At 34.7% G+C, this 26,261-nt stretch overlaps 1 protein-coding gene across 1 annotated transcript in view; it reads left to right on the forward strand.

Moving 5' to 3' along the window:
- Positions 1-26,261, forward strand: part of LOC150081707 (protein strawberry notch homolog 1-like) — a 438,163-nt gene that overhangs the window by 65,937 nt on the left and 345,965 nt on the right. Inside the window, exons 2-3 of the mRNA XM_090378817.1 lie at positions 1,804-1,954; positions 9,687-9,950. Of these exons, the coding sequence (XP_090234943.1) occupies positions 1,804-1,954; positions 9,687-9,950 (415 nt within the window). The remainder of the gene's footprint in view (positions 1-1,803; positions 1,955-9,686; positions 9,951-26,261) is intronic.

Consider the following 26,261-nt stretch of genomic DNA (forward strand, 5'->3'; position numbering starts at 1 on the left):
ATTATAATTAAAACCGTACATTCTTCTGCACTGTTGGTTATGTGCCATGATATTTGTGCCAAAACACCAATACGGTAGTGAGTCGTAACTTACAAAATCCCCAGCTAAATTTTAAAAAAATAAGCTAATGAATACCACTAAGCCTATTTAATCTATTTGTAAAGCATAAATTAATATGTTAATTAATCAAAAATACAATAAAATTTCTAAGAAAACTTATCCGTTTGCAGGGACTCAAGAAGTCTACGTATTTGCACCTATATTATGCAACATGTTGTTGGATATTGCATATGCAGCAACTTGCATTTGCAGTCATCTCTTTATTTTTACTCTTCATAATAGTTTTACAGTATGTTTATATATATATAAACAATGAACAATAGTTGGAAACAGATAATGAAGAAAATTTAAAATAAAAATATATATATAAAGCATTCATCAGGGGCAGCATAATGCAAATTCCCCAACACGATGCCTAAAATATAATTAATGTGAATTTTAACTAAAAAATAATATCAAATACATGCCAGTAGCATGGAAAAACAGTAGGAACCAAAATATCAAATTAATCTAATAAAAAACCAGGAAGGGAAGAGAAAAGGTAACAAGACAAAACCTATTGTAGCTGAAACCCTCCTAACTAATTTAGAAATTAAAATTACAATTATAAAATAATAAAACAGGCCAATTATGTAAAAAAAATTAGCGGCACCCACCTGACGGGTGCCAAGTCCAAATTGTGTGAAATATCACAAATAGATATGTATTCTGACTATAATAAAACAAATTAACCAAAAATACTGACCATTATGCCCCATATCTTCGGAGGACCACAAGGCAATAATGGTCAGGGAATCACTGCATTTCGGTCACTAGTCAAATCGCGCAACGGTCAATCGATCAAAGGCTCAGCCCCACACCGATCGAACCGCCGATGCAGAGGATTTGAATAGCAGTGGTTCTTATGCAGTGAAAAATAAATAGAATGGACAAGCACTCCAAAGTAAGGCCATACCACTGACTTGCCCATCAGTGGGGTGCCCCTAAATTTTTACATAATTGTCCTGTAGAGTTTATAATTGTAATTTTAATTTCTAAATTAGTTAGGAGAGTTTCAGCTACAATAGGTTTTGCCTTGTTACCTTTTCTCTTCCCTTTCCGGTTTTTTATTAGATTAATTTGATATTTTGGCACTGCTGTTTTGCCATGCTACTGGCATGTATTTGATATTATTTTTTAGTTAAAATTCACATTAATTTTATATATTTTTATATATATATAAACAATTTCTTTAATTTATTAAATCATAGTGTGAAATTAGTGTTGCATTTCAGTTTTTATTAAAATCCAGAATGAAATAAGTGAAGTAAAGTACATTGCAAAAAAAAGTGAAGTGAATATTATGTTGAGGTATATGTAATGAAATGAACGAAAATTACATTTATATATTATTAAATTACTTAGTAATTAACCGGCAATAAGTTAATTATATACTTTTCACTTCTGTTAATTACAGAAAATACTCAGTTAAAAAAAAAAAAAAAAAATCAGTGCACGTGATAGGTTGTGTGCGGTGCAAACATTACTTGTTCCTGTTTTAATACTTCACCATAATGAATGTTTTGCCACATGCTTTCCACTCGCTATCTCAGCTGCCACTTAGAGCAGTATTAGTTAGAGAGGAATTTTATTTTATAATGTGTAGAGAAATAGTATTGCATTTAAATTGGAAAAAATATATATATATTTATACATTATGTGCAACTTATTCTTAAGATTGATTAGTAGTTATTACTTTTGTAGGTCTTCGAAAGCAGCAGCAGCAGCGGTAGAAGCAACACCAGTAGAAGAGGTGCCAGATTTATTGTCAGCAGCTCTGGATGAATCTGGTATAAAACCAGATGAAATTACTGCAAACCCTGAAGGAAATAATTTCTCTATTCAGAATGAACAAGTAAGTTTTAAAAGAGGTTCTGTGTGTGGGAAGGGATATCATATGTAAGAAAAATATTTGTTTACCACATGGAGATTTCTTTGTATAAGTTTAGTTAGTTTATTACACTTTAGTAGTAATTACACCTGCAAGTCCCACTAAAATTGTAAACTGGTGACATATCAGGATTCTTACCAGAGTCTATCTTCAGACCACAAAGGGTTCCTTTAAAACCTGCATACAGCTACTATTCTCACCAGTTGTGGAAGTAGAAGAACAGCAGTGTTACATGAATGACAAAACAGCAAGTACATAGTAAGTTGGAAAATACAGAAAGGTAATATTTAACAGTACAAATAGGAAGAATTTGTAATATAAGATATACAGTGTGCAAATACTGTAAATTCTAAACTTACCAGTAAGCCAAAGAAGACATTCAATGCAGAATTCACGTTAAACAACTGCAAAACAGTGAACACTTGCCCAAATTTTATCTTAGTCAATTTTGATAAAGCAAATATTTGATTTGTTAGCATCATATTTATATGGAAATGAGGAAGCACTATTTAATTTACATACTATTTAATTTAATTTACATATAGTGAAATTACTGTAATCCAAACTAATTAATGCAAGGTGCTTACATTTTTAATTACAGAAATATTTGGATTAGCAGGATTAATATGTCAGTTTATTGGTATGAAGAAATGTTACAAAAGACGCACTTTAAGCACACACATTATGTATGGTCGAAGGGGATTCATGTGATCATATATGACATGTCATTTCCAAAATAAATTTGATTGCACAGGTTGATTTGATTAACATAAAGCAAAGTTACATTTAGTACTGAACACATATATTTAATAAACAATAAACACATTTCATTATGGTAATACAACACTAGAGGGAAGCCATGAAGAGAGAAATGAGTTTTTATGCACTGTGTGGCCACTGAAAAGTGAGGTTTTTCAATATTTAAACTTTGAATAAACTTTGAAAGTTCATAAAAATGAAAACTTTGTACATAAATGCTTTAAATATTAATTTGCTTTTATTTTGGCTTGGCTGCTCAATATCGAAGTGAAATTAATTCTTTCAAAAATCAAATCGATTTAAAAATTGTAAAAAGAATTTGAAAAATTCAAAAAAACTAATTGTTACTTCTTTTTTAGTGTAATACAGTAGAACCTGGATAAGAAGTTTTCCAAGGGACTGGAGGTTTGGAACTTCTTACATGGGAAAACTTCTTAGAAGGGAAAATGACCTAAGGGTATGATATATTAATTACACAAATCAAAATGAAAAGATACACATACATAAGATAAAGATGATTTTTAAGTACTATTTCAGAATTTATAAATATTTTACTCTATCTATAGGAAACATTTTTAAACTAAGGATTTCTAATTGCTTAACATTCTGTTCATTAAACTCATTACCAAGTTGGAAGTATCAGCTCCTTTGGAGTTTCAACATACCTTAAAAGGTCACAATTATAATAAGACAGAGAACAATCCACCAAGTAATTCAGAAATGTTCAGAAAAATTAGAACTTAACAGCAAATACTTCACTGTGCTTCACGTCGTCAAATCTGTTGAATAATGTATATCAATGAAAACAATTGCAATATGTCACTTCTATTATATCCAAATTTTTATACTAAAAAGGTTTTAACACTGGAAGCCTCTGACTGTGGGAAATTCACTAACCCGCACAAGTTAGTGCCAAGCATCAGTTTAATTCGTAGAAAACCACAAAAGTAGGTGAAATGGCATCGTTTTTTATATCTCATATTGTGAATGCCTTCACAAGTTACCCTGATATTGAACTACCTAGAATAAGCAACGTTTCGACACTGGATTGATTCTCAAATAGGAAACACTTCGCCAATGGATTCTCGGCAGATACCACCACTCAGGGGTGTTGGTATCGGCTGAGAATAAGTAACATTAGTCTTCTCATTGTGAAGCATTGCTTATTGGAAAAAATGCAATATCAAGCAACTCTTCATGAAGGTATTCACAATATGAGATGTAAAAAATTATGCCATCTCACCTACTTCGGTGGTTTACTACGAACTAAAATAATGCTTGGCAATAACTTGTTCAATTACCAAATGTTTATATTGTTTAATATTAAAAATAAAGAATTTCTGTATTTAAAAACATTAAGTGGGAAAACATCATTATAATAATACACTGTGTATTCTTTATCACAAATTATTTATGCAGGAAAACTTCTTATGCGGGAAAATAATACATTACAATATACAGAGGTGAAATTGGGACTTACGAAACCAAACCTAGTATAGGGGAAAACTTCTTATGCTGGAATTTCTTATCTGGGTTCTACTGTACTTCTTCATCTATTTATGTATCACTTGATTCAGTTTCATCAGATTTTGGTTCTGTATTCTAGACAATTTTGGTTGTCATATACCAGAATTGGACAATAGTGGTTGATGGGTGCAACTCCACCTCTAATTTTAAAGTTTACTTTAAAAATAATGCCATCTGTTATTAACTATGTGAGCAACATAGATAAGAGAAGAGATGGAAGCACCTTCTAGAAGATTTGTAACATTATTTGGCATGACCTTGAAAAATGTATGCATATGTGTGATACTCCTCGGAGTCTGTACACATAAAATGTGTAATAAAATGCATAAAATGTGTAAATAAAATGTAAATGCTCAAGGCATCATATATTGTGAGTTTAAAATACACTATAAAATATCAGTGTAAATACACCATAGTGAGCTCATAAGGAAAAACTACCTAAGTAGTGTAAAGGCATCGATTTGATTGTATCTAATATTGTGACTACCTTCACAATGAGTTAGCATGTTAGCATTGCACTACTTCGAATAAGTAATGCATCATTAATAGAGAAGACTATTGTTACTTATTTTCAGTGGGAACCACCACCCAGACTGTGCTGCTTCAAGGCTGGTTGGCCTATTTGGTGGGTGGGCAGGTACTCTGGTGTCACACACACACTGTGTGTGTGTGTGTGTGTGTGTGTGTGTGTGTGTGTGTGTGTGTGTGTGTGTGTGTGTGTGTGTGTGTGTGTGTGTGAGAGAGAGAGAGAGAGAGAGAGATAGGTAAAATAATGGGTTGAAAAGTGAAGTGGTAATGAAGAGATAAAGATGATATGACAAATGTGCATCTGAGTGCACAAAGCAGCAATAAAGGATACATAAGTTTATATAGTTTATATTTGTGAGATAAATTGCTAAGTCTGTTAAAATGTGCTAAGATGGATGTGTAAATTACACAAAATGCCATAACTAATAGGAGAAGGATAGCAGAAATTAGAGATATTGTACTTTTTCAACCTACATTATCTCCAATTTCTGCTATCCTTTTCCTTTTAGTTATATCATTTTGTGTAATTTATGTATCCATCTTAGCTTTTTAACAGACTTGTCAATTCTAACACACACACACACACACACACACACTTTTTCTCTCTCTCTCTCAGGAAAAGGTTAAAAGTGTGTGGATTGCCAAATAGAAAAATTTTATAAAATAATTTATTTTGCCTAAGGAAAGTTTTTTTTTTTTTTTTTTTATAATTTAATTTTTAACTGATTAATCAGTTGCAAATTAAATTTAAAAAATTTAGAATGAAAACAGAAGTTTACGTCAAGGAATGCACCTAAACCTTTAAGTTAAGACATCAGTGGAAGAATTTTAAACAAATTTTTTTTTTTTTTTTTTTTAAATATAAAACACATTTTATGTCAATTTACACATTTATTATGCAGAACATATTAAATAATTGAGTATTCACTTTTTAATAGGCACCTTGGTGGGCAGGAGCAGCAGTGCATAGCACTCACTTCTTGATTAGACCAGGGTTCAAGCCCATAACTACCAATTACGGAGAATGCGTAAAGGTCAGGGAATGACCACCGCATATCCCTGGGGCAATATGGCCTTAGTTGCTAATGCTCCTAAATAACAACAACAACTTTTTAATATATACCTTTAGTCATCTTTGCTGCATAAAAACCAAAATCAACTTGAACTTTTTAATAATAAAATTACAGATTTTTATCTGTTTTAGTTTGCTTAGAGTCTCAATTGAAAGTACATATGTAGAGTTGACATAAAAGCAGGATATGGTTAGTGGTATTTCATTATCTGTAGCTTATTCAGTATATGTGCAAAATCATAAAACAGCATCTTCATGTTTTATCAGATTTATTTGAATGTCTTCTATATTTTCCATTTTCAATTTATCTGAAATTCAGAATAATTTTCATTGTTGTTGTTAATCCAATATCTTTTTGATTTATTTTGGCTTATCAGGTCAACAACTGATATCAGTTCTTTGATTCCCTTAACTTAATTTTGGAAAATCACCACATTTCGGCTATAATTTTTTTCACTAAGAGTGTTACAGAGAGTTACAGATGCTGCAATGGAATTTATTTCCGACTATTTCCCCGTTAGAGTTTGGTGCTATGACCATCACCATATGCCCACCCACTCGCCTTCCTCTTGTTTATCAGATATTAAAGAAACAAGTGCTTTCACTTAAATTTGCTTTTTCAAGATCTGGTGGTTTGGTTTAGGTATACTTTCTGGTCTGTCTTATCCTTCCTGCCTCAGATGCCTTGTTCTGGCTTACTTATTGGCACTGCTTTTATAACCCTCAATAAAACCCATCATTATCTAAGCTGTTCAAACCTACCATAAATCTTACTTAGGTGTTTCTGTCCATACCTGGTACAGTCACCATAGCCAAACTAATTTACATCTTCAATGTAAGCTCAATTTGTGCATAGCTATGTCTGTATGCATTGCTCTAAACTTAGAAAACATTCCTCTTGATCACCAATGTAATGGACTTATAAATAATGGACAGCATTCATACTTGTGAGGATTTGCCATCATTTAAAATATTTTGCAATAAAAGAGTGCCAGAGAGTCAGAATTTTGCCCACCATTACCTTACATAAGCCTGCTGAGTGGGTTAGAGATCACTAGGGAATCATCCGAACTCCACTAGTGAGGGTACTAGAGTTCAGACTCTGAATCAGAATAGTCAGAATTTACACTGCTATTGATGTAACATGGCAAAGTTTTGAGGTTTTCTGCTCCAAACAACTGGTAAGTGCAATAAAATGTAGTATTACAACATTTAATGTTTTTATTTCACAATACAGCCTTTTTGTTTTACTGTGAAATAAAAAATAAAAGTATTCTTTATACATTGCATGCTTTGTTGTTTCTTATGCATTCATACACATTTCTTTCAAGTAAACAGACAATCTGATTTAAGGATTGGTCTTTCCCCCACCTCCTCCCCCATATAGTCTGTTAAATCTAGATTTTACTATAATTCCTTGTTGGGGGTAAGCAAATTTTGAAGGAAGTAAAATGTTGTACAATATCAGCATTTATAGACTTTGAATGCAAAAAGGTGTATTGCATTTTCTCTGTTCAAACCAGTCTACCATTTTATAATGTAGATCTCGAACTACATGCAGGTTATGTCATGATGAGATGTAACTGTTGACCTTTGCATTTATATCCCCCTACTTGACTACATGCACAACAGCAACAAGTTAAATACTTCTAATTTATGTGTTGTGCGAAGGTATATTACACATGCTGGTATCATAACCCTGAAGGGATAATTGCAGGTGCATTTCACATAACACAATCAACCAACTCAGAAAAAGAAAAACTTAATTTGATGTGAATTTAAGGCTTAAAAAATTTATATATGGATAACAAGACTGTTTTCAAAGATGTTTTTAAAACTTATGGTCCAGTATATCATTAGAATTCATAAAATTTATTTTAAAGCTCCCCATTTTGAAAAATTTAAAAACCTGACCGGCAAGGTTTGCTGCTGTAACTCTTGATAGGCCTGCCAGATGGTTAAGAATGGTTGCTTTGGTGTGGAAATACTGTGTCCCATCATTCTACATGTTATTGTAATTGATTTATGGCATATTGGAGTTTTTTAGAAGGCCATGAGATTGTTCTGTTCATTACCAAGATTAGCAACTCATTGATAAATTAGCATGCAAAGTAGAGTTTCTTAGTTCTCTAGTTATTACCTAAAGCACTAGTCTGATATAGTGCATTTACAGAATATGCTAAGCTGTTGTTTTCGTAAACAGTAGTATCATTTGCCAGTAGAAATCAACAATGTAGATTACCATTTTTCTACAGCAACTTTAATTCATTTCTCTTTGGCCAGGGGAAAAAAAATCACTGATTGTTCATTCAGGGCAGCATTACATAAACTACACAATTTGGATCGTTGTAAACACTTTGTACTAACATTGGTTGAAGCAGTGTTTCCTAGCAGGGACAGCATCACCCCCTGGTGATGATTTTTAAGATTGAGGGGATGGTGAAACATAAGAGGACTTGAGTAATGTTGAGAAAAATATAGTGTTTAAATCTAATATTTGGAAGTGGCACTATCCACTGAAAATAGCAACCCTGCTAACTTTTCAAATCATATTTAAAGTCATGTGAGCCAGTCAGATTTTCATTGCAGCCTTGTTTAATAAATTTTAACCAGTATTTAGTATTAATAATATTTAATAAACTAAATAAATAACATTGCAAAACTACATTCCCATGATCCATAAAAGCTCAAGAATCTTATGCTTTCAAATGCTGGGAAGGGTAGCACATTTTAGATGTTTTGCTTAAGTCTCAAATCTTCAAGAGTTATGTTAAGCTTTCAGTCTCTTTCTTCAAAATTATAATAGATATGAACTTATTAATTGATTTATAGATCAGGACTTGTGAAGAAATTGATTAAGATTGTAATAAAAATTATAATTATTACTAAAATAGTGGATGCTTGTAATAATTATTGTTAACATTTGGAGAAGATTTGGATAAGCACGTTTTGTCTCCTAGTGGGTTTTTACCAAATATTTCTCCTTATATTTGTACTCATAATTCTCTAATAGCCCATAATATATTAAAAATTAATGTTTACCAACTAAAATAAGTTTTCCCTCTGCTTGTTATAAGGGGTTCTTTATGTATTATAAGGAGTTATTCATAATTCCTTACTATCTTAATGCTTTTAATATTTTAAAAATGACTCTCCATGAAAACAAAAACCAGATAAAAACAAGAAATCAAATTGTTAGTTTAGCTTTTCCAACATCATACATAATCAAAAAAAGAGTGTAGTACAGTTGTACAGCTGTTACTAAGTAACTTAACAGACTGAAAATTACTGGTGGAGTAATTCAAGGCTGTTTTTCAAATGTGGAACTAAACATAAATTAGCATGTTGTCAAATTCACTGTTTCAGGGATTCTTCAGAATTCATGCCCATTGTTAAGATTATTCAAAGGGGAAGAATATGTTACTGCTGCAGAATGGTTGGGAACCACTGGGTCAGAAGGACTGTCCTGTTTGTCAGCTTGTATATATTTTGTAACTGAGACAAATTTATATATTTTTAATATATCTCTTATTTACAGATGGTACTGTAGTGGGAAATATAAAAGGATCTCATACTGTTTGGTTAATAAAAACAATGTGAAGCAGTGCAGCTAAATTAATGTAATTAATTATTTTCCAATAAAATGAAAACAAGCAATTTTTTTAATTATCAACTTTTTTTTTTTTTTTTTTTTTTTTTTTGAGCAGTTAATGTGAAACTGATTACTTTATTTGTGCTGTTTATACTTATATATTAGTTCAGAAATATTTTAATGATTACCTTTTTGATAAAGTTTTTATTTTTATTTAGAGATATATGCACCCTTCCATGGGTCCCTATTCCCATATACCATGGGGTGCGTATGGCTTTCCTCCAATGGGATCAGTGCCATTTCCATATTTTGACAAATCAATTGCCAATTTGATGAACTCAGCAGAGTTTCTTGCTCAAATGGGAATGGCATATCAACAATTTGCCAATGGAACGGGAGGTCAGATGCCACCAATGTTTCCTCCAAAAGATTTTGCAAATTTTTTAATGAATGGAGATAGTATATACAGAGGTGTCAATCCAGTAAGTATTTCATTTTTTAAATTTTAAATCATTAAGTGTGCAGAGAAGACGTAATTTTTCAAAAAAAAAATTTTTTTTTTTTTTAAATTTCAGAATAATAATTTACAGACTACTTAATTAAATCGATACATTATTAGCTATTAAACACAATGTGATTGTTTTTTGTAGTACATTTTGCCATTCAGAACTGTAGTGTATTATTTTGAATAAACAGAAACATCATCTGCTAGTGATCTTAAGAGGAGATTAAATTTGTTTTCAAATGTCTTTCATTTGTGTTAATTAAATTTAAAGGACTATAAAAATATTTTAGTAAAATTTTTAGTAGCTTGGGACAAATTTGCTCTATAGGCTTATAATTTGCCTTCCTGTTCTTGAAGCTTTATTTTTGTATTTGATGAGTAATAATTAAAAAAATAATTTACACAATTACATCACTTGCTTTCTCTCTTCCTCTCATCAAAACCCTCTTGTGACCACTCTTTACTCCATTTAATTTAGAAGTCATTTAGCATATCCCTCTCTAATTAAAGGTAAAAAAATTTATTCTTAAATTTACTTGTAATATCTTGATGATATGTTTTCAAGGATGGCATGTAATCTGTTAAATTAAAAATAAGAAAAAACATATTTCAGTTGTAAAGGTAGCAATTGAGGCATTCCCTTCCCACATCGACTTGCCTTGCTAATTAGAATTTCAGATGCCTGACTTCTCCCTTCCTCTCTCCCCCATGGGTGAAAAACCTAACGATATGGAATTTTACTGCTGGGTTGCAACATAATATTTTAATACAAACTTAGCAATTTGGTGTGAATTTAAGGCTCAAAAAATTTATATATGAATACAGACTATTTTTAAAGATTTTTTTCAAACTTATTGTCCAATATATCATTAGGATTAATAAAATTTTAAAACTTTCCATTTTGAAAAAAAACTGAAAACTGATTAGCAAATTATATACACCAATGTTTTTGCTGTAACTCTTTTGATCAGCCTGCTAGTTGGTTATGAATGGTTGGTTTTGATATGGAAATACCTTGTTCTGTCTTTGTATATGTTAAGGTAATTAATTGATTTATGGCATTGAGGATCTTTTTAGAAGGCCATGAGATTGTTGCTGTTCATTGGCAAGATTAGCAAATCATTCATAAATTAGCATGCACACTTGAGATTCTCAGTCCTCTGTTTATTACATAAAGCACTAGCCTGACATATTGTATTTAGCGAATATGCTGTGTCAGTTGTTTTTGTAAACAGCAGTGCCATTTGTCAGTACAAACCAGCAAAGTTGGTTCCTCTGAATTGATTTTAAAATTTGTTTCTATTTTCTGAGGATGCATGTCTGTACAGTGATGGTAACTAAAATTCATCTATCAAAGCTTGGGTTACTGCTAACACTACAAATGACTCTGTTATTTACAATTCAGTATATGCTGCTATTATCTTTTATTAGTAGATCTATTATAAGATATATTTATTATAAATCTTATGTTAGTAGCAGTAGTGGCATATGATGCAAAAAAAAAAAAAAAAACAAGCTTATAAAGCATTGTTCAAAAAAAACCACAACCACTTCTTACATCCCCTCCAAGAATTTGTTTAGTTCTTCCAGGTGGAAGTTTGTTCCAACAATCAACCACCTGCTGGCTGAGGACAAATCCCTTCACGTCTATCCTGTAACCATTCCTTCTCAGTTTCAATTTATTGTCCCCTGATGTGTAGTTGGAGCAAAAGGAAGAATTCCATCGGCATTGAGCTTACTCAATCCATTCAAATCCTTAAATACCTCATTTGGATCACTTTGCAGAACTGAAGAGCACCTTTCGTTTCCTTCACCAATCTCGTGGCCCATCTCTGCAGTCATTCCAGCAGATCTACATCCATCCTAAAATGAGGCCTCCAGACCTCTATGCAGTACTCAAGATGTGGCCTAACCATTGCCTTGTACAATGGGATAATCACCTCTTTGTCCTTGCTAGCAAAATTCCTGTATATTATTGACAAAATCCCATGAGTTTCCTGGAAGGTTGTTGGCATTGCTCAGAGAATTTCATATTTGACTCCACAGTTACCCCAGATCTTTTTCATTTTCCACTTGCTCTGAATATAGTATCATGCAGTTAGTACATTAATATGGGATTAATGTACCATGGAAGCGCCCAATGCACAAGCTCACACAGCCATGCCCTTTTGAAACTCAATGATATCTTTACTACATCCCATAACTGCTACCTTATCACTTTGATTTGCATAATCAGATGCAAATTGCCACTGCTGTAGCATATGCTGTTCATATTTTTATACTGTGAGCTATGAGGCATAGTCCATTATGGATGGGATGGTAACAATTCAGTGATCACTATGTGTATTTCTGCTATTATGTATATAAATATTTTTAAAATTTTAAAATCATAATTATATATATTCAGGACCATTAGTTATTTCCATTTTAGCATTAGCATTAGTAGAGGCATATGATGCAAGAAAGCAAGCTTATATAGCATCAGCCAAAAAAAAAAAAAAAAAAAAAACCTTCCTGTTTCACCCAACCATTCACTCTAAAACTCTGTCTAGTTCTTTCTTCCTGGAGAATACCCGGTTTCATGTTATTGTCTTTAAGCTGTGAAAGCAATAAATATTTCAAAAACAACTTAGGCCAAAAATGGCAGATGTGCATTGACCTAGTGGGACAAGAAAAACACAGCATGGGCACTTGTATGGTACTATGCCATTCTTCTAGCAAAATCCAAATATTTTCAAAAATGGTGGTGGGGGACCTGGCAGGTTTTCCTGTCCAATTTCTGTAAGGAAACCTAAGAAAATTATTTAGTATTAGTATTAGCTTCACAGATGAGTTTAGTATTAGCAATAGCCATATGGTGCAAGGAAGTCTATGGCTTATGCTGCACCAGCCAAAAAAATAAAAAATAATAAAATAAAATAAAAATAAGAAGAAAATTTAAAAAAATAATAATTAATAAGAGAAAAGGAAATGGACAACATATGCATTTCCTTCCTCCTGTAGGTGTTTAATTATCCAGCTGACCTTTGAATTTCCTCAAACTGTCAGCCTCTACTACTCATTAGGTAACTTATTCCAGTAATTTATAACTCGCTGGCTAAATTAAAATTTCCTGCAATCTAGTCAAAACATCTCCCCCCCCCCGTAACTTGAAATTATGGCCCCCACTTCTAGAATAATTTATAACCTTGAAAATTTCGTCCTCATTCACTTTACTTATGCCTCTCAGAGCCTTAAACACCTCAGCTAAGTCTCCTCTAAGTTGCCTAGTTTCCACTCTCTGCATCCCACATATTCGAAGTCTTTCCTCATATGGACACCCTTTTGCCAAACTCACCAGGTGAATTACCCGTCTTTGGACCCTTTCAAGAAGCCTAATGTCTCCATACTTGAACACAGTATTCCAGGTGTGGTCCAACAATAGCCTTATGTAACATAATTATGATGTCCTTATCTCTACTAGCAACTGTTCGATAAATCATTGATAGGACACCATGGGCCTTCCTTGCAACCTGTCTATAATGCTTGGAGAACTTCATGCCTGACCATATCATAACACCAAAGTCCCTTTTTATCAATTTTCATAAATGAAATTGATAAAAGGATAGAGGGTGTGATGTCTAATCTTTACATAGTCTGCAAATTTAGACATCACGCCCTCTATCCTTTTATCGATTTCATTTATGAAAATCAAAAACAACAGCAGTCTTAATACTGATCTTTGGGAAACCCCACTTCTTACATCAATCCAATCTGAGGAATAACCATTTATCACAATTCTCTGCCTCCTGCACCTAAGCCATCCAGCTATCCATCTAAGGATTTTCCCTGTGATTCCAACCTCTTCCAGCTTATAATGTAACTGCTCATGTGGGACTGAGTCAAATGCTTTGCTGAAATCCAAATAAACTACGTTGAAATTATTCCCTATGTCCAGCTCTTGAGTGACCCTGTCAAAATAGCTAACCAGATTAGTTAAACATGATTTCTCCTTTACAAAACCATGCTGAGTATCCTTCAGAATTCCATTTCTATCTGAATGATCCTGAATTCCATGACCACGTAACTTGATCATTGTATCTATGATTTTCCCCGGTTGGTAATTTCCCACTTCACTCTTAGAACTGCCCTTATGTATTGGAGGTACATTGTCACCCTTCCAATGCAAAGGAATAACTTCCGGGTCCAGTGATGCTCTCATAATTAGCCTCAATGGTTTAATGCACTCACTTGTCGCCACCCTTTAAATTATAAGGTATATGCCATCAACCCCAGGAGCCTTACTGGCCTGTAGGCTCAAAAGTTTTTTTTCATTAAATAAACATGTGAAATTTCAACATCATTAATTACATATTTTTCAGTTTCACTCCATTAATTTCTCATTGACACAAAGGGTTTTTCTTCTGTAAATATAGATGCAAAGTAACTGTTGAGTTCATCTGCAACTTCATCTGGAGTATCTAACACTATCCCATGTCCATTACATAAGGGTCCAATCTGGTTTGTTCTTCTCTTCTTTGCATTTATATATGTGAAGAATTCCTTATCCCTCCTCTTTGCTCTTTTTGCCAGTGATTTCTCATCTGCCTTTGCCAGCCTAACCTTTTCTGTGGCACTATTGCAGATAAATTTGTAGCTGTTAGTTAAAGGCTTTAGTACTTTTTATAACTCTGTAACTTTTCCATTCCTTCTTTTTCTGCTCAAGTATTCTGGCAACTTCCTTATTCATCCAAATTGGAATCTTCTTCTTGCAGTATTATTTTAATGGTATAATAGGGAGCTTAACCCGCTTACTTCTTTTGATAAAATAAAATACTTACAGAAGCTTTTGACACTGTGTGTGTTTTTTCCTGAGCTATGAATACATAAATACATTAATTAAATATGGATATAAAGAATGGTACCGTGTGGTCATGCTAAATAAACAAAGCATGTGCACGAGGTTTATCTAGCATGACCACTTAACAGAAGCTTGTTTTACTATGGTAAAGCTTCTGTTACGTATTTTAGTATTTGTTATGTATTACCATGTAACCCACATCCCTCTTCTCCCATTGACTGAATAAATATCACTAGGAGTAAAATTATTTTAATGTATAGAAAGATAAGCATGGAGTATTTTTTTTTTTTAATGATATATATGCATTGAAGGCTACTGTGATTAATGTTTTAAAGATGTACCATAATTCAATTGGATTCGCTCTCTGTGAGATATCTACCCAGTTAATAGAGGCCATGTAGCATCTTAAGCCTTCGTAATTTCTTTTCCAGAAATTATAACCCATTCCTTTGCCTTTAACTACTGCTACCTCTCTCTTCATCATCCACTGTAGAACTCAGTGATTACTTCCTGCTGCTGGTTCCTGTACTCTTAGTCCTATTGTGTACTGTATACAGTACACAGTACAGTACACAATAGGACACAATACTATATACAGGTCTGGAGGCCTCATTTCAAGAAGGATGTAGAGCTGCTGGAACGAGTACAGAGAAGGGCAACAAGATTAGTGAATGGAACAAAGGGTTGCTCTTATGAAGAAAGGCTTAAGTTTTGCAAATTACAGTGTCTGCAGACTAGGCACCAGTGAGGTGATCTGATAGGGGTGTATAAAGCCTTGAATGGTTTGAGCATGCTCAAAGCCGATGGGACTCTTCTTCTTGCTCAGAATAATCACCTGAGAGGGTATAAATTCAGATTGAGGAAAGACAGATGTAGGATAGATGTGCGGAAATTTGCCTTTAGCCAGCGGGTGGTTGGTAGGTGGAACAGACTTCCATCCCTTGTTGTGGAAGTTGATAGCCTAAATAAATTTAAGGCTCAGCTGGACAGGTATTTCGAACGAAGAGAGGGGTGAAGTGAAAGTGGTTATTTTTTATTTATTTATTTTACTTTTTTTTTTTTTTTTTTTTGGCTGACGCTGCATAAGCTTGCTTTCTTACATCAAATGCCTCTACTAATATCACAAAATGGAAGCGGTTTTTTTTTTTTTTTTTTTTTGGCTGATGCTGCATAAGTTTGCTTTCTTGCATCATATGCCTCTACTAATGCTAATGTCATCTGGTTCATGGGTGATGATGAGATCTAGAATATTCTTTTCTCTTTACTTTCCATGACATGTTGATACAAATAACGATCATCTAGTTGATTTAAAAATTTTGTCCCCCCATGTGGAGTTTCCTTCCCATTTGCTCTAATTAATTAGAGGCAAATTAAAATGACATATAATAAGACATTGATGCTTACTTGCCCATTCCATTTGCATGTAGAGGCTCTCATCATAATCTTCACAGTTATGTGGCCTGTAGATTACTCCCACTCTTATTATAATACCCTTGCTTACCAACTATCTCGCACCATACAAATTCTATACTAGCATGCGAAACATCTGAATCCAGGAAAGCTTTCATTGCACTCAGACTGCTTTTGATAAGAAGCACGACCCCAGCACCCCTTCTATTTTCTCTGTTCTTCCTAAATACATTATACATACTGTACTGAAACTCATTATCGCCTCTCTCTGGGTGGCATCACATTTCCGTAAGCCCTATTATGTGAGCGTTACCTGTTCTAACTGGCAGTAAGAATTCACTCATTTTATTGACTACACTTCTGAAATTACTGTATAAACAATTAAAACTTAGTTTTATTGTAGCTGACTGGGCTAGCCGGTTGGGTAAAGTTCCTGCCTGGCAACCCAAAGGTTGCGGTTTCGAATCCCGCCTCGGGCTTGGATCAGAGTACTGCAAAAACCTTGGAAGGTGCATTATGGCCACAGAAGCCGATGCGCCAACAACTAACTAAAAACAGAAAAAACAGAAACAGTGTTATTGTATAGTTAACTACTGTGACACACTCCTTAAAGTTATTTAAACTGTCTTCTCTGGCGTTTGAAACCCACTCGTTTGAAATGTTTCTGCACTCAGAACATCTTGCTAATATGTTCTGTTGCAGTAACAAACAAGAACTCTTGAGGTATGTGCAAGCGTTACTTTGACCAATATTATCAGATAAACACGTATTTACAGTGAAACTTCTAACGGACACCTCTCTTTAACGGACATCTCTCTACAACGGACATTTTCAAATTCCCCAAATCTCCTCTATTGGTTTTAACGTGTTTTCAGCTTCTGTCTAGCAGACATTCTCTGTAACGGACACGGACAGGCAATCTGCACTGTTTTGTTTAGATTAGCACTTAATTTGATCTCCCCATAACGGACAGCGGGTGAGCTCACGGCCCTTTTTCTAGGAACGTTACTTCTACATATTGCCTCAATCGTGTGTTTATTTTCTATTTCCGATTCTCTGAATTTTATCAAGGTTTACGTTGCGGTTCTAAACCCTTTTTCAAGAATTTTAAGGCATGTGTAAAACTTCTGATGAATTCGGTGTGTGCAGGGGGGGGGGATTTGTCGGCCTTTCGTCTTTTGAGTTTCAGTTTTGTTCAGTGTCGTGTGAAGTGCACAATTGCCTTCTCTTAAACATTTAACTTTAAAAGATAAAGTCGAACTCGTTAATGCGTATGATCGGCAAAAAAATAGTGTTCGCGATCTCGCTGCAAAATTCAAAATCGGGAAGACGCAGGTAAGCGACATCCTGAAGAAAAAAAATGAACTGCTCAAACAATTTTGGCAACACGGAAATGATCAGGTTCAAAAATCATTCTCGTAAACTGTTGGACTCCAAATTGACAATGTTACGTATGAGTGGTTTTGTCGCGCACGTGCTAAAAAAATTCCCATTAATGGGCCTATTATTAGGGAAAAGGCTTTGGAGGTTGCAAAATCTATGGGTTCAAAGCTTCTGTGGGATGGCTAGACAAGTTCAAAACTCGGCATAAAATTTCTTGGAAAACCGTAAGTGGTGAAGGTGGATCTGTTGATACTGGGGTTGTAACAGAGTGGACCATCAAATTGGAAGATTTATGTCGTGATTTTGAAGCTAAGGATATTTACAACTGTGACGAAACAGGGTTGTTTTTTAAAGCTCTTCCGGAAAAAACAATGAGTCTAAAAAATAAAAAGTGCCAGGGCGGAAAAATTTCTAAGGAATACTTGACTGTACTATTGTGTACAAATATGCTGGGAGACTTTGAACAACCTCTTGTTATAGGAAAACCACAAAATCCTCGTTGTTTCAAGGGCATAAAATTGAATCTTTTGAATGTTGACTGGAAGTCTAATAAAAAAGCGTGGATGACACGAGATATCATGAGCGAATGGATAAGTCACTTTAACCAAAACATGATTCGTCAAAACAGAAAAATTATTCTTTTCATGGATAATGCTGCATCTCACCTGCACATTGAATTGTATTATTCAAATCGTTTTTCTGCCAAATTATTCAAATCGTTTTTCTGCCACCAAACACATCTGCAGAGTGTCAGCCCTTGGATCAAGGGATAATAAAAAAATTTTAAACTTCACTACAGAAAACGTGTTTTAAGACATCTCATTGTAAACATGAACGATGTAACATGTGCGAGTAACCTTGCAAAGAAACTCAGCATCCTAGATGCGATTCAGTGGATTTCCTCTTCAGTAAACGCAATTAGAAAACAAACTGTCGTGAACTGTTTTGTAAAGTCTGGCTTCTCAAACGCAAAAATTGAAGTTGTGAACATCAATGTGGAGCACCAAAAAGAACAAGAACTTCAACATCTATTGATAATGTACGATACTTCCGCTACAAGTGACCCTGGCTACAAAGATATAGACTCGAACCTCACTACAGAAGATGGTGGTCTAGATATCAACGACATTATCATCGATATTTTTCAAGAAGTTCCTCATAAGGATGAAGAAATGGAAGGAGGTCATTCTGTCGAAGAACACATTAACGACGAACCACCGATGAAAATAGAAGAAGCGCTCATACAAATCAATTGTTTAAAAATGTTTTTTGCCGCTGAAGAAGATACTGAAGGACTTTTGATGGTTTCTTCACTCCAAACAAATGTTGAAAACAAAATTATCAGCAGGAAGAAGGTGCAGAAGAAAATAAGTGATTACTGTATGTATTTTTCTTAAGATAAAGTCATATGCATAGCACAATTGTATGTATATTATTTACAAAAATATTGTGCAAAATCTGTATATAATTTAATTTAATTTTACATTAAATGTTTAACGATTTTTCTTTATATCTTGTATATGTAATTGTATATTATTTACAAAAATATTGTTCAAAATCTGTATATATTTTAATTTAATTTTACATTAAACGTTTAACGATTTTTCTTTCTTTCTTTTTTTTTTTCTCCCTCAGACTTCTTGTTAGCGGACACTTCTCTCTAACGGACACGTTCTCGTTCCCCATGGCTGTCCGTTGAAGAGAAGTTTCACTGTATATTATCCTTGTCCCCCCCAAAGTAGCAGTTTCCCCCTGAACCTTTAATGTATCCTCAATAATACTGGCAAAAACTCTTTCACCACCTTTGTTTAAATGTATCCCATCTCTACAAAACAGATTCCTTCTCAGTGTTCTCCCCGAAAAATTTTGCCAGCCTGGTAGCATTATGAAGTAGCCAGGTGAGGAAGTGTAATACTTCACAATATTATAAAATTTTCTGTTATTTATAACTGTGACTTAAGTGACCCAAAGAGAAAATTAACTGCATAATTTAACTTTATATACTGCTGTCACATTGACCTCGATCACATAGTATGTTCAAATTAATATCGATAGAGATCAGTGAGCAGTACCATACGGTACCGCGAGAATCGCTTAAATTTTAGCTGGGCGGGCGGTGTGTTCATTCAATAGGTCCTGGGGAGAAAACTGCTTCTACCTACAAGTGCGGGCCAAACTGAGAAATTTCTCCCCAAAAGCCTTGCAGAATTCAAGTTTTGAGTTAATCCACATAAAGCATATAATCTCCCCTATCATGCCTGGGCAGAATTGCAGACACATGGACATTGTGACCTAACTCATGGCATTTCTTAAGCATGGTCCTATATTTGTCTAACAAATCATCAGATTGTGTATGCTTAATGTCCTTAGTCCCCACATGAATAATAATAATATTCTTTTAAAATTTGACAGCCTGTTGGTGACATCATTAATAGTTGCTCCCAGCAGACATGCCTGGTTCTGGTCCACCTATCCTTATTACAAAAAATGTTTCCCTGACAATGGGAGTCTCCTAATAGAACTAAGTCCTTTGGAACTAGAGTAGTTTGAGTTTGCACTTGGTTATTCTGTTCTGGGGCCTTAATCAGGAGTGCATCAGTTGGTAGATTACTAGAGTTTTTGAGTCCCTGACAAGCTCGCAGTTACATTATTCTCGAGGGCAAGCACCCATTTTTTTCAGTGACTCATTGTTCTAGCAATGCACCAAATTTTAACTTAAGATCGGTACACTCCTTACAATGGTGACAAAGAAAAGAATCTTCAGGTGAGCTATGATTAACTAGGTTGATCTTGGAATACATGCCACAGGTTCTGCAAAGGATAAAATCATGACTCACCCAGAAATCGCCATTGGCTATTTCCGTATGAGTCATGGTACCCTCTGACGAAGTGTTCAAGATGGATTTTGTGATAACCATTGTAAAATTTACTAAATATTAATGGCCCGGGTGCCAAGTGAATCTTGAGGCCAAGCAATCTTCCCTGCAACTTCTACTACGATTATATTAGAGAGATAAGTTTATCCCTTTGAGTTCACACGTTTTTTTCTTCTGTTATTCAAATATATAATAAGAATTTTCTTAAAGCATAAGGAAGGAGTTTCAGAAAGGAAAGTAACCTTTCTTAATTTTTCTGTGTACTAACCTTCTATTTTACTCGCTTGGTCACTTGGTGGCACTACTCCTGCCTCCCCATGGCGGGACTGGACCTGGGTGAAAAGACACCACCCAGGACTAAAAGGAGTTTAAAATGGACCAAAAAACTAACAACACAAGATTGGAGAAAGTTAACTTCAACAAATCTGATGACATACAACTGAACATATCTCAGGCTAAGAGAATAAAAATCAGCAGCTCTCAGCCTAATGTTCCTTTCTTTTTTGGTTATACATTTGTTATCAACACAACCTGTTGGGAAATTATCCTCATTCTTGGTCCAGAAGACTATAGAGTCCATGGTTGGATCACTAAAAATGATGAAACGATTACAATCAGGTGATCTCTTAGTAGAAACCTCACTAAGTCATCAATCTGAGAAATTGCTAAAAACAAAAACCTTTGCAGGATTGCCAGTTGAAATTACCCCACATAATTCCCTGAATACATCGAAAGGTTTTATTACCAAATGGGACCTTTTGACTGTTTCAGAGGAAGAGTTACTGCGCGAGCTAACAAGTGATACAAGTTAGGAGGATAATGATGAAGAAAGAGGGCATTCTCGCTCCTACCCGATCAGTTATTCTCACCTTTAACAATCCTTCTCTTCCCCACTCAGTTAAAGCAGGATATTTAAATTGCAAAATCTGACCGTATATACCGAATCCAATAAGGTGTTACAACTGTCAGCGATACGGACACTCTCAAGCAACATGTTGCAGTGATCCCATCTGTCTGCTCTGTGTATCGAAAGAACATAATCAAGCAAACTGCACCTCCTCTACATCACTCTGTCCAAATTGTCACGGAAATCATCCTGCTTTTTCGAAGACATGCAAAATGTGGATATTGGGAAAACGAATACAAAAATACAAAGTAGAAAATAAAGTGTCTTATCTGGAAGCAAGAAAAGATACTTGCAACCAAACCTTCATGTTCCTATGCTTCAGCAGTTAAATGACAGCAAATATAGCCACTCAAATGGAGGTGGTAATACCTATAAATCAAATTATAGACTGAAGTAAAGTAATATTAATGACAAAAACAGCTTCACAAGAAACATCCAGTGCTAACGAGCAGGATACTTCCATGCCTGGAAAGCAGAAATCAGAAGTAACATCTTCAAAAACAAAGCAAACAACATCAACAAACCGTGTGAACAGCAACAAACAAACATAGACGAAATGGATACTGATGAACAGAGAGAAAACGTACTAGAACTACACCCTGCGGAAGATGTTGATACATCCTGTCCTAATTTTCCCAAGAAAGACAGACCCAAATACGATAAACGAAAAAACTCAAAAGTGCAGTCAGATTCAACAAATAGTTTTGAGACCTAGATAATGCAGTATATTATTATACAATGGAACTGTCGTGGTTTACATGAAAATTGGATGAAATAAAAGATATTATTCAGCAGTTTAAACCAGTCTGAATTTGCCTTTGGGAGACCCATCTAACACCTCAATCTTCACCCACATTTCAAAACTATACACTTTTCCGGAGAGACAGAAATAACAGAACTGCCAAAGGAGGAGTGGCAATTTTGATGAATACTAATATACCAGCTAAGCAAACAACATTAAAAACCAACTTAGAAGCAGTAGTAGTGAGAATAGCCATCGGAATTTCTATCACAATCTTATCCCTTTATCTTCCACCAAATATTCCTCTCTCCAGATTGGAATTAAACAATCTTACTATGCAGCTTCAACCTCCCTATTGCCTTATGGGAGATATGAATGTCCATCATCATCTGTGGGGATGTTCTCACACAGACAGTAGAGGTAACTTAATCGAAACTTTCCTAGACGATCAACGACGAATTTACTGAATACGGGATCTCACACTTATATCAGTTTTGCTACAAGTATCACTTCTGAAATAGACTTGTTCAATATGTTCTCCATCAATTTATCCCAGTATGGAATGGTTCATATTAAATGATTCTTACAACAGTGATCATTTTCCTATAGTATGTTCCATACAGACACAATTGACTCTTGCAGAAGAAACCAGAACAATATGGAATTTTAAAAAAAGCTAATTGGAGTAAATACATGCAATTAATCAAGCTGGATGAGCAATTAATAGAAACCCTGCCAATAAATGATGCTATTATATATATATATCAACGACCAACTGCTAGAAGCTTCGAAAGTTACAATACCTCAAATAAGTAAGGCAAGGCAGGCACGGTACAACTCTTCGTGGAATGCAGAATGTGCGACGGCAAAAACAAAACAAAATCTTGCATGGAATAGATTCCAGAAATATCCAACTACCCTCAATTTGATTGCATATAAAAACCAAAGCTGAAGCGAGGAGAATGCAGAAAAAGGCAAAGAAAAATTCTTGGATCATGTTTGCTTCCACACTTACTAGGAACTAGAGTCCTGGTTTGGTGTGGAAAAAAATTCGGATTTTAAGTGGAAGATATCCAAGCATAGAATCTCCAATCTTCCATTGGAAAGGGCAGGACGTTTCTACAACAGACAAGATATCAGAAATTCTGGCTGAATCTTTTGTTTCTACATCAGCAGTTATAAGCTACAGCACTGACTTTCAAAAATATAAAGAGCAAGCTAAATGGAGTAAGTTGAATTTCTCTATGAAGACATCTCATTCCTATAATCTACCATTCCTAAAAGAGGAATTACTTAAAACCATTACAAAATTGCCTAATAGCGCACCAGGTCCCGATGGCATTTATTATACTGATACAACACCTAAACTCTGATTGTCTGGATATCCTACTAGCTGAACAACCTGTATCTGTCCATATGGGGGCATGCAATTGTCCTTGCATTTCCCAAACCTGGAAAAGATCCTTCCTAAACATAATTATCGCCCTATTTCACTTCCCAGCTGCTTAGGGAAAATCCTTGAATGAATGGGTGCACAATAGACTTACATGGTTGCTGGAAAAAGAGAATGTTTTATCACCCCACCAATTTGGATTTAGGAAAAATAGATCAACACTTGATCTACATGTCAATGTTGTAACAAATATTAGAAACTCATTTATAAGAGGCACCTCCATAGCCAGGTGAGCAGGAGCAGTAGTGCCTAGCACATGCTTCTTAATTAGACCGGGGTTCGAGCCCATGACCACCAAATACGGAAGATGTGGAAAGGTCAGGGAATGACTACTGCATATCCCCAGAGCAATATGGCCTTAGTTGATAATGCTCCTAAAAACCAAACAACAACATTTATAAGAAAGCAGCATATGGTGATGGTAAATCTAGATCTTGAAAAGGCTTTTGACACAACATGGAGATTCGGAATCCTAAGAGATCTATTTCAGTTAGAATACAGAGGACAACTCCCACAATTTATAGAAAAATTCCTTACTGACAGAACATTCCAGGTACAATATAAATGCTGTTTATCTACAATATATATACAACAGGAAGGGGTCCCCCAGGGCTCAGTATTAAGTGTAACCCTGTTTGTGCTGTGGGTGAACAATATCACAAAGGTTATACCACCTTCAGTGGAAATATATATATATATATATATATATTTGAACAACAGCTCCAATTATACATAAACAAAATAGAAGCATGGACTGAATATAATGGATGTAGAATATCTGAGAAAAAATCAGCTGTTATACACTTCTGTAAAACGTGTGGTCTTCATCCTGAATCGGTATTATACTTAAATAAAATTGCTCTACCTGTTGTTCAAAATTTCTCCTTCTTAGGCTTAACATTAGATAGAAAACTATACTTTCATGAACATATACTAAGACTTTGAACTAGTTGCCTCTCAAAACTTAACATCTTGCGCACAGTATCCTTAATGGCCTGGGGAGCCGACTGGTACACATTACTACAATTATATAAAACTTTGATTAGATCTTGTTTGGATTGTGGATCTCCTATATATGCTTCAACAAGAAGGAGCATGTTACATTGCCTAGATACCATTCACAAAAATGCTCTCTGTATAGCCCTAGGAGCATTTAGAACTTCACCGATTTACAGCCTGTATGCAGATGCATCGGAACCCCCGCTGCACCTTCGATGAGATTATCTACTGTGCATGTATATGGCAAAAATATAGTCAGCCCTCACATCCAAATTAGTCCATTATTCACGATCCATTATGGACGAGTAATTATGATTGCAGTTTTCAGTGCCAAATGAAAATAAACCAGTAGGACTGCGTCTCAGACACTTAGCTCGAGTTTGGAAAATACATTTCTGTAGTAGATATAAACTCAGACCCTCCTTGGATTCCAACTGTGCCTTTGTCCATATCACTTCTTACAAACAGGAATAAAAAAGAGATCTCTCTAATCGTTATACAGAAGCTCTATGCATTGCACAGTTTTGAAAATAGAAACAGTCATCAGATTTACATGGATGGATCAAAATCAAACTCAGTAGGTGCCGCAGTAGTTTTACAGGAATATACTATATCTGTCTCCTTGCCTCATGTTTGCAGTATTTTCACAGCAGAATTATATGCTATTAAACCACTGGATGATATTACTGAGCACCAAATTCTATCTGCTCTAATCTATATTGACTCCCTTATTGCAGTAGCAGCTGTACAGAATAGCAAATATTCCTTGATTCAGCATCTCAACAAACAACTCAGAGTTTTGCATAAAGCAAGAAAACAAGTGTCTATCTGTTGGATTCCCAGCCATGTTGGAATCCCAGCAAATAATCATGCAGACCAAGCCACAAAAAATCCAGATCTTAATATACAAGGTAACTTTCAGTTTGTACCATTTACAGATTATAGCGATGTATTTTGTACCAAATATACTTCATTTGGAAACAACTTTGGAGGGACCAACTGTGCAATAAACTCCACAGAATAAAAAAAAAAGATCTATGTTCATGGCGTTCTAGCTCACGTACAAATAGAAAGGAGGAAGTTATATTGACAAGACTGCTCATTGGGCATACCTTCCTCACTCACAAACATTTACTTCTAAGAGAAGATCCCCCACTCTGCTCTGTCTGTCAGATACAACTTACAGTAAGGCACATCCTGACTGATTGTCCATCCTATTCAGCCATTCGAACCACTTCCTTCCAATCATTAGCAAACTTACAAGCTTCTATAACCCTCTTTCATGTACTTGGATACAAAGCAAACCTAAGTGAGCTCTTTATATATATTAAACATCTTGGAATAATAAATACACTTTGATATACCCATAAATCATTAAAATGAACATAGTGACTCTGACAGACACATATTGACCATAGTTGCCCTTGTGTCGTGAAATTTGCATAACAACAATAACCAAATATTAATAAAAGAAACTTTCAAAAAATTATATTTATAATATTAAAAAAAATCAAACTATTACAGAAAAAAAAAACTTATCAAAATAAACTTTACTATATACTGAATAACTGCTTTGGGCGCCTCCGTAGCCAGGTGGGAAGGAGCAGCAGTGCGTAGCACACGCTTCTTGATTAGACTGGGGTTCGAGCCCGTCACCACCAAATACGGAGGATACGGA

Source organism: Mastigoproctus giganteus, chromosome 8 (assembly GCF_048544385.1).
Source record: "Mastigoproctus giganteus isolate SK-2022 chromosome 8, ASM4854438v1, whole genome shotgun sequence".
In the NCBI taxonomy this organism is placed as follows: Eukaryota; Metazoa; Arthropoda; class Arachnida; order Uropygi; family Thelyphonidae; genus Mastigoproctus; species Mastigoproctus giganteus.